At 39.8% G+C, this 9,762-nt stretch overlaps 1 protein-coding gene across 1 annotated transcript in view; it reads left to right on the top strand.

The window, feature by feature from the left end:
• Positions 1–6: 6 nt before the first annotated feature.
• Positions 7–9,762, top strand: part of USP7 (ubiquitin specific peptidase 7) — a 107,955-nt gene continuing 98,199 nt past the window's right edge. The window contains exon 1 of the mRNA XM_019540090.1: positions 7–76. Within this exon, the coding sequence (XP_019395635.1) occupies positions 64–76 (13 nt within the window). The 5' untranslated portion in view covers positions 7–63. The remainder of the gene's footprint in view (positions 77–9,762) is intronic.

Here is a 9,762-nt window from a genome sequence, read left to right as displayed (position 1 = left end):
CAGCAGCAGCAGCAGCCGCAGCACCAGAAGCCCGGGGAGCAGCAGCTGAGCGAGCCCGAGGACATGGAGATGGAAGGTGAGGCGGCCCAGGCGGGCGGGCGGCCGCGCTTCCCCCGCGGGCTCCCGGGCCTGGGGCCTTGCTCCCGCCGGGCAAGGAGACGTGGAGCGTAGCGAGGGGCGGCCGCTGGGGCCGGGCCGGGGTCCCGGGGGTCGGGGCCTAGCGGGGCACAGCCCGCTGCTCGCGTCCGAGGGGCCTGTGGCCGCCCCCCTCTCCTGTGTTGTTGACTCCGGGAGCCGCGCGGTGGGGTTCTGCCTTGCAGCCCTTTCATTGTATGTGCACAGCGCCAGCCACGCGAGATGCTCGCCATTTTTAATTGGGAAGGGAGCTGAGGGTTATTTACCGCAAACGCATCTGGCTGGGGCCTAGCAGGGAGCCTTATGCCTCGGCCCCGGCCATGTGGAGCCGCTCGGGCTCTGATCCTGCACAGTCATGCAGTTGCACACGGGAGTGTTTTGATGGGGAGGAAGGCCCGGTTCCAGGCTTCCTCTCTGCTGCTGCCCAAACGCTGGCAGGCGGATCTGCCCGGGAGACGACGCTGGGCTGCGGCGATTAGTAATCTTAGTGTTTAAGATTTCACTGGGATGTGACCCTTTGCGTCCCAGACATGTTGGGAGGACGCATGAGAACAGAAACTTCCGCGGGGACAAATGACTGTGCCGCACTCTTGGTGTTTATAATAGTAAGGGCTTTCTGACACGATGATTAAGCAGCATGAAACTGCCTCGAGTGTCCTAGCAACAATAACAAGAAGGTTCACCATCGGAAGCCCGTTTGCTGGTGAGATGTTATAGATTTTATATCGGCTACGTCCACTGCTTAAATAAGTACTGGATTGGATCTATAATGATCAAAACTATGTTACTGGCAACTAGTCATAGTTACTACTGTTGAGTAGGGCTGTTGCATTTTTAAGAGAGGTTTTCCATAAAGCTTTAATTTTTTTTAAACAAGATTTACTTTGAGCGTATTAAGGCATGTTACATACTAGTGCGACGTCTGCTTGTTTGTTGAAGACCTGCCCCCAAATTGCTGTACACAGTTTAATTTTTCTTGTAATCTCAAGAGAGAGATAAATGAGGTGAGTTGATTTAAAAAAACCCTGATCACGCCTGCTTGTATGTATACACAAACATTAACATCTTGTACGTGTATAATGTGTTTTTCAAGAGAAAATGTGATAGCCTCTAGCAGCCAGCTTTGCTTTCAGTATTCATGTCCACTCCTCTCTGGAGTATTGACATTGCTTAATATTTGATTTTTATGGGCTTGATCCTGTAGCGTACCCTGGAAGATGCTGAAGTGCTTTGAAATCCCATTAGCTGATATAATTTAGGGTGCTTAGCACAGTTTAGGGTTGAGTACCACAAATGGAGGAAACAGAATATTTTAAATGTGTGCTTAAGCCTTTTGCTGACCCTAGTGATTTTACACTAAAGTTTCCCACTTAAAATCTACGCATATGTTAACATTTTGAAATTGCAGGGCAGCAGTATTCCAAAAATCTGTTCATGAGTCTTAAGTAGGCAAGTTAGTCCCGTATCTGGTTAAGACTAATATGGACATGCTAACCTGTTTGTGACAACTTATTTAGCCTTCCGTTAATACAAAAATGTTTGGTCTCCATTTGTTTTTGGACTGTTTGGCTTTCATAAGAAAATAAGGGTTAGCTGTACCAGACTAGGCTTCGGGACCCTTTTACTGAAAATCTGATGTTCGTTTAGCTTACTGCTAAGAACAGTGCTCAACTTTCTCATATTCAGGTGTGCGTACATTCTTGATGAAAGAAAATTGAAAGTTTTTGGACACACCAATATTTAGGAAAAATGCAGCTACCTTATTTCTGACACTGTTAACTGCCTTTCTCCTTTGAGAGATCACACTAGATTTAGGAGGTATGTGAAGAATGTAGGGTGGAAAACTGAATGCACATCTTGATTTTAAATTATGTGGCGCTAACTTAACTTTTATCCACCCAGCATAGCCGCACAGTTTTAAATGAGAAGAGTTACTGTTACAGAACTAATACTGACTTAAGGGAATTACATTCTGCCAAATTAGTTTGGCTGGGACACTTTTTGGGTCCTTGCCCTCTCTGTCCTGTTTCTTTCTCTTCTGTGACCACTTGACACTTTTTTTCTTCCTTCAGTGTTTCTAAGCTGCAGAGTATACACAATAGAAACAGTGGTCTGTGTTTAAAAATGGGGGTAAGGATGAATAAAAAAGAAAATGACTTTTATATTTGGGAAGGGGAAAAGGTGCAATCTAGGTAGTAATATAGCAATAATAGGCCTGGGTGAGGAGTAGGTATCTGCTTCGTGGTCTCATGCTCTGCAGTCTAATAGTACTGTACTGAACAGAATGATTTAGTATTTTGAGCTTCACTATACAGGTTGTCCTGATTCTAGCAGCCCATGCCTGTGACTTCCCAACCCCAAATGACTGTTTACAGCCATCTTTGTCAGGAATCTGGAACAGGGCTTCAGCGGGCACCTCTGGAGGCATAGTAAGACACCTTAGCTTCTCTGCCATTGAGTCCTTCCCTCGGGAATTGCAGCAAAGTAAAATACTGCAGTTCAGTAAATGTTAACCTTTTAAGTGTACCTAATGCAAGGACAGGAAATAGTTTTCCTTTACTGCAGGTAGCTTGTCATGCTTTAAAAAAAATAAAATATTTGTGTTGTTTTATTGCATCCAAGTGAGGCTTACTTTCCTGGGGTCAGGACATAACTTTATAAGAATCATATAACAGGATAATCTGGTTCCTGATATGTAGCTCCTATATAACTTTCCTCTAACTTAATTATATTTAAATCCAGGTGCTTTCAAGGCACTTGTTTGCACAAGGCTTAATTGCTGTGCAATCCACAGAATGATTTCACTCCCTATCTAGAAAAACTGTTTCACAGACAAATGGGTATGGAAGATTAGTCTGATACTTACCTTAAATTTTCCTTTATGGATTTCACTCCTGTATCCTTAGTGGCATTCCTGTGCATCACGGCTAGCAAACCTCTCTTTCTGGATGGAGTATCTTTTTGTTTGTGGACTACCTTATCAAATGTTGCTTGAAATTTGGTCAGTTCAGTTTGAGTATTTCTATTTTTTCTCATATGTCAGTTGCTTTAACCTTCTGATGATTATTGTGGGGAGGGAGGTATGAGCTCCTGCTTTTTAAATTTTTTTTTTTTTTTTTGGTGAAGTAGTGCCCAGAACTGAATATAGCATTTCAGATGTGCTCATGTTATAGCCATGTAGAAAGGAACAAGGAAAAATTTCTTGTGACATGTTGCCTCTGTGTGAAACCCACCTCCCAAAAATTACTACCTTGCAATTAAATCACATCACAGGTCTGTGTCTGACTTGCTGCTTACTATAGTATCTTGATTGCTGCCAACAGCATTTTTCAAGTATCTGTCTCATTTCCTATGTGTTTGCACAGTTTTTCTTATATGCGTTAACTTGTTCTTTCCAAGCTAAATCCCATTTTATTTTTTGCCCATAGTCTTAATGTTTACTTCCTGTAACACTTTTTGTCCTCATTAGTGTTCTCCATTCCTTGCAGTTTAGTATTATTAGCACATGCAGCCTTCATTATCTCTTCTGCATCAGTGTAACCCTTTAGAATGAATTACAGTGGAAATGTAAGGGGGGGTTTCTCCTCCTCCTCCCCCACCTTCCACCTGTGCCTGGTGGTCTTCATCTCTGAAGCCCAAGAGTAAGTTCTCTCTGAATCTTGCTGTGGCTATCACTTTTTATGATTGAAAGGAATTATATAGAATGTTTTGAGACCTGTCGCTCTGCACTTCTATTAATCAAATTAGTTATTGAGAGACTTGGTTTTTCTTTTTTCTTCCTGCAGCTCTCTTCATTCTTTTTCTTCCTCCTCTTCAACTGTTTGTTATACTGACACCGTTGTAGCGGTAACATGAGACTGAAAACATGAAATAAGCATATGCAGATGAAGTGGAGCTTGTGAACATGGGTGTGAGAACTGATATGTTCTCTTCCTTGAAGCACTTATGTTTTGCTATAGGATGGAATATGATTGAATGTGGTGGGTTAAATGGAGGTAGGGACAGACTGCAAAAAGTTTGAAGTTAATGTGGAGGCTTAATGGAAGTCCCTCAGAGTTAAAAAACAGATCTCTTGCTCCCAATAACAACAATACTCATCACTGAGAAGGCAGCATACTTGGCCTTGGGAAAGGCTATGTGGTTTACTATTCTAAAATAACCAATGGGTGCCAAATGAAAGAAAAGTATCAGCAGAGTACTGCGGGTACTGTATCTCAAGCTCCTTCCAGTAGATGGGCAAAGGACTTCAGAGGCTGGCCACATTAAATGAGCGAGTCAAATTTAATAAGTTTTTTTTTGGGAAGGAAAAGGGGAAAAAAATATAATGGAAGTGTTGCAGTGTTGAGAGAGGAGTGAGCAGCTTAATTTTAAGGGGTAAATGTGAAGATATTAACAAAATTTCAAACTTGTGTTTTCTACCCCCTCTTTTTCAGTTAAGCACATGTAGATTCCCCTACATTCAGAACAGATAAGTTTACTGCCTGCCATTATTAGTACGATGTACTAACTGACGTAACAAATCATTGGTAAAAATGCTGTCCCTCCCTATGTATCAAAAACAAGAGACCTGTGTCTGTAGTCTGTTTTTACCTAATCAGTTTTATACCTTCAGAATAATTATATTTACTTTGTGATATGATTAGAAAGAAACAAGGAGGAAAAATAACTTGTGACATTGCCTCTGTGTGAAACCCACCTGCCTGCATCTATACATTGCATTTAGTAGCAGCTAAAGTAGTTTAGCTAGTACCTGTAATGAGTGTGACATCAGAGGATTTGAGAGAGAGGGGTGAAAAACCTATTTAGAGCTTGAAACTTGTTTATGTTTCCTAATGTGATTATTAATTGAGAACAGAACATAGTTACAGCACTTAACATACAGTTTTCATCCATATAACAGTATATGGATGAAAAATGATGGCTCGATAATTTAATCGATTTAGCTGAGTTGTTCTTATATAATTAACTATTTATTTGTTAATTGCTATATATTTGTATGATGCTAGAAAAGTACTTTGTGATTTCCAGTATACAAAATAATCTAGTTATTTAATAGCTGATAAATTTATTACAAGGTAGGATGATCACTGAGTTTGTTTTGAGGAGATTTTGGAGGTTGGGTACATTGTTTGGTGTGTCAAGTGTTTAAGTAGTTAGGCTTGCTTTTTATTGGCTGCTAATGTGAATTAGTGTATTTTGTTGTGTGTGTTAGACTTTAGGTATTGCAACTAATCAAACAAGTGTATCAGTGAATTAATGTATAATTTTGGAAGGGGCAGATATTGTAATTATGTAGCTGCTGGAGCACTGTAGTGCTACATTTAGTTTTAACTCTTCAGTATTGCTGCTAAACTCTTGCTAACTTGTTCGTATCAGGAGCAGTGTAATTTCAGGAACTTGAGGAAATGGAAGGTATTTGCATGACCTGCAAGCATGAGGAAGAATGTTGTGCCCAGAGACAATCTGTGCCACTTTTCCATTTGAAATAGCATTGCTTTATTAGAAGCCTGTGGTTTGTTTTACTTTACTTCATTTTTTGGAACTGGAAAAAGTTCAACTTAAAAGAATAAGAAACTTTTGAATTCTGTAGGCACACTGAAAAGTCTCTGTCCTTGTATGTATGTATGTATATATTTTGAGATGGAGGAAGCAGTTCTCCAATTACTTTGAATGTAGCGTCTGAGGAGAAAGAATGCTTTAAAAATTTTATCCTATTACTGTATTTCCTTTACATGGTGTTTTTATTTTTGGTACCATGCATAAACAGTGGAAAGTGCGCACAACAATTCAGAATGAATAACCCAATTTAGATGTTTAGGATAATTACAGGACAATAATTTAAAAACTAAGTCATTTCAAATAATTAGCATGTATGTAAGTCAGTATTTTTTAACTTTGCTACAGGTTCTGTGGTGGGGTCACTTCAGTACGCCCTGGTAGTGGTCTCTGGGCATCTGGGCTCTCTTTCACTCCCTCATCTGTGTGCATCTCTGGGCAACGTTTCCCTGGGTGGTATCCACAGACTCCTTAGGGCATTGGGCGCTAGTTGGAGTTGTCTGCCCTGTGCCCTACCTTGGTACCCAAGTTACTAACATATGGCATACAGTCCCATTCCTGTTTTATCTTCCTTTGGTCCACAGATTTAATTCTTTTATACATTTAATGGCCTTCCTATAGCAACTGAGGGAGGCTCATAGCTTCCTGGTTGACCGTGACAGGGGTGGGCAAAATGGTGGATCTGGCTAGTGGCCAGACTCCGTTTCCCAGCAGCCCCTGCCCATGTTGCTGCGAACTGTTTCCATGAAGAGCTCAGTAGTGGCGGTGCCGTGACTGCGCAGGGCTAGGGTTTCTATGAAGTTTGGCCCCAACAGCACAGGCAGGGTGCACAGCTGGGCAGGGAGCTGTGCTGGGGCTGGGGCTAGGATCTTGCAGCGGTGCCAGTATGGACCGGAGCTGTGATGACATGGGATTATTTTTGCTAAAAGAATTAGTGGGGAAGTAGTTAACAATAAAAGACTATTCAATGTTCTCTGCATACCGGGGAGTCAGTGATACTTCTAGCTTGGTAGCTAGTTTGGATTTCAGAATTGTGTTAAAATTTCCGCTACCCCTGTTCTTGAATATCCTGCACAATTTTTATGACTTTAAAAATAATTCACTTTGTAAAATTTTTTGTTCTTGTCATTTGAAAAATATTCTTCATGAAGGGAAAACCAGGACCCAGCTGTGCAGGTTAAATAGTGATATTCACTGTGTACTATTCAGATCCACAATTTTTTTTTTTTCCTTGTGTGACTCAAGTGCCAAGAAGCCCTACCAAAGCAAAGAAATAAAAATAGGCATCACTTGATTTATTTCAGTTACAGTAATACTAGTATCACCTGTGACACTACTAGGCTAACAGTTTTCAGACATAAATATTGTTTAAGTTGACAGTCTCTCTCTTTAACCCGAGTAAGTTGAACAGACAGTTCTTACCCCTTGGACTTGGTTGAGCAAACTGCAGGCTTGGGCAGATAGCACAATGTAGGTTTACATTTCTTCAACATTTTGGAGGCAGCCATAATAGCAAGAGCTTTTTTCATTTGGATTTGGAATCTAATTCCCCACAACATTCAAAAGAAACTATATGGCAAGAACTATTTTTGTTTGTCATGCTGAGATAAAGATAGTTATATTTGTTCTCTGTGGTCTAAGATGACCCTTTCCAAGAGTTAGGGTAGGGGTTTTTTTGGTGTCTCAATTTTTTTTCTGCCTGTGTAATATTACGTTATTGATTTAGCAGCATTTTGGTATGTCATGATACTTCTCTGAAACATCAGATACTGTCTGTTAACAGATTTATTGAACCAGTGTTTATTCAAATAATGCATTTGTCCAAAAATATTTGTTCAGATTCTTTTGAGCTTTGTTGGGGTGCATGCGCACTTGCACACATTTTGGCATCTTCCTGACCAGTTGTCTATTTTTGTTGGAAATCATTTTAATGGTGTTATTTCACTGTTATATTCGTATTTTTTTTGGTTAGGCTCTTATGTGCTCTCACTCTTCCTAGCTTTGTTTTTACCTTTCTTTTTCATTCTTCAATCCTCCTCTCCAGCTTCCATTTGTATTTCCATTCTTGTTCACTGGGGCTCTGGATGTTTTGTGGTGTTTTGGTTAACAGCTTAAAAGGAAAAGATCTCCTCCATGTTGATGTATCTTGGTGTAGTGCTGTGGGACCAATTTTTGGGAGGTTGCCATTGTTTCCGTCTAATGATCGAGGGTAGACCTTGTTTAAGAAACTGCCCCTTGATCTAAAAAGTAATATAAATTATTGTTTCTGCTTGTATTGTTTTCTTTTTGGAGATCATTTGGAAAGAAAGAGTGCAAAAGATTTAGCAAAATGTGTACTGCTCGTTCCTGTGAACTCTTTCAGTCCTGAGTTTGGGACACTACAGAAGTTACTCCAGCCCTGTTGATTCATGACCTTCCCTTGGTGATGTCCAATGTCCATGCCAACTTAAAAAAACTTCTTAGCAGTTTTGATATCCCGAACCTCGATGTATGAACATTTAATGAAGTTCCTGGCAGTAGTAGACAGTCATGAATTAAATAGCACTGTTCTGTTAGTGTTGCAAGTGCTTTTCTTATAAATTGGGCGCACACGTAGAGCAGTCTAGAACTTTTTATCTTAGGAGGTACATGTCTGGACAAGCAAAGTATTGGGATCCTATTTAGCTGTTTCCATGAAGAACCTGGGAGTAGCCACATAAGTGTTTCAACTGTGAATGCTAGATCAGGTCACAAAAAAACCCTTTTGGCTAGTGATGTTACTAAATGCATACCATTTCTGGGGGAAAAACACACTTGAATAGGTTTGTTCTGTGAATCTGATTTCCCTCTTCAGTTATACTCATTGCATATAGAAAGGAAATATGTCTATGGATCCAAACCATCTTTTCCTTATTTTCCAATATCAAGACGTGCCCAAAAAGGTTTTCAGCAACTCACATGCACTAAATGTCCATTCTTTAGTTTCGATGTTTGTTTGTGTGTGTGTGTGTGTGTGTGTGTTAATCTGGGGGCATTGTCTCTGGTTCTTATCTATATATATATATTTTTTAATTCCCATCCTGTTATCCAAACTAAACTTTCTTTGGATATTCTTGGTCCTCATTGGCACAGGGACTGAAATCTCAAGGTCACATTGGGACCTGGATCCCTTGTGTTATAGAACCTGAGTCTACCAGCTATGTGGCCAGTTTGACAGGTTCTAATTTAAACAAAGCTCTATTTATTTGTGACATACTGGATCATGCACAGTGCCTAAAAGGGCTGTTAATGAAATATATTAATTTAAAATTGCATTCTACCTTGATATGCTGAAAGATGAAGAAGAGGTATGAAATTTCAACTGATACTTTAAAAGCAGACTTTATGATGCTTTTCAGTATTGGTATCATTGTAAGAGCAGCTGTAGAAACTGAATATTGGTTTGATACTTTCATAAGGGGCAAAGAGTAAGGATGTAGATCATCTTCCTGTTGTAACTTGATCTAAATATTAGTCAAAGATTATATGGCCCAATAGCTGCTGACCATAATCCCACCTTTTTAGTATGTCTAGAAATACATGTTAACATCAGCAGCATTTATCAGTAAAACAAAGGAGCCAATCCACAGCTGAAATGTATGTAGTTTTTAGTTCATTTATAGCTGTGAATAGGTGTGAACACAGTATACTTGTATTCTCTGATGAGAAAGTTTTGAGGTGAATAGAATTGTCAAATGATGTTAGGCCTTAGTCCTACACTAGATATGCACTAGCTAGCTACTGCTGAAGTGTTATTAAGATGTATGGGGAATATGTATTGAGTTAATTGTTTTAATATCATTTAATATTTCACTTCTTAGGACACACACAATCTAAATATCTCGTCCTCAAGAGGTAAGTTAGAATTCTAAGTGCAGTATTACCATTATGAGTTTTAAAAACATGTTTTGGTTTTCATTGAGAAGATAAGTTGTTACTAGATTGGAGGTTATTCACAAAAGATAGTTTGGGGTTTGTTTGTTTGTTCCCCCCCCCCCCATCAAGTTATTTTCAGTTGATATTAAACTTCTGATATTTGAGAAATCTTGGGTA

The sequence above is a fragment of the Crocodylus porosus genome, unplaced genomic scaffold (assembly GCF_001723895.1).
Source record: "Crocodylus porosus isolate Cpor-Errol unplaced genomic scaffold, CroPor_comp1, whole genome shotgun sequence".
NCBI lineage: Eukaryota > Metazoa > Chordata > Crocodylia > Crocodylidae > Crocodylus > Crocodylus porosus.
Note: the sequence above shows the minus strand (reverse complement) of the source record. Positions and strands in the feature narration are given on the sequence as shown.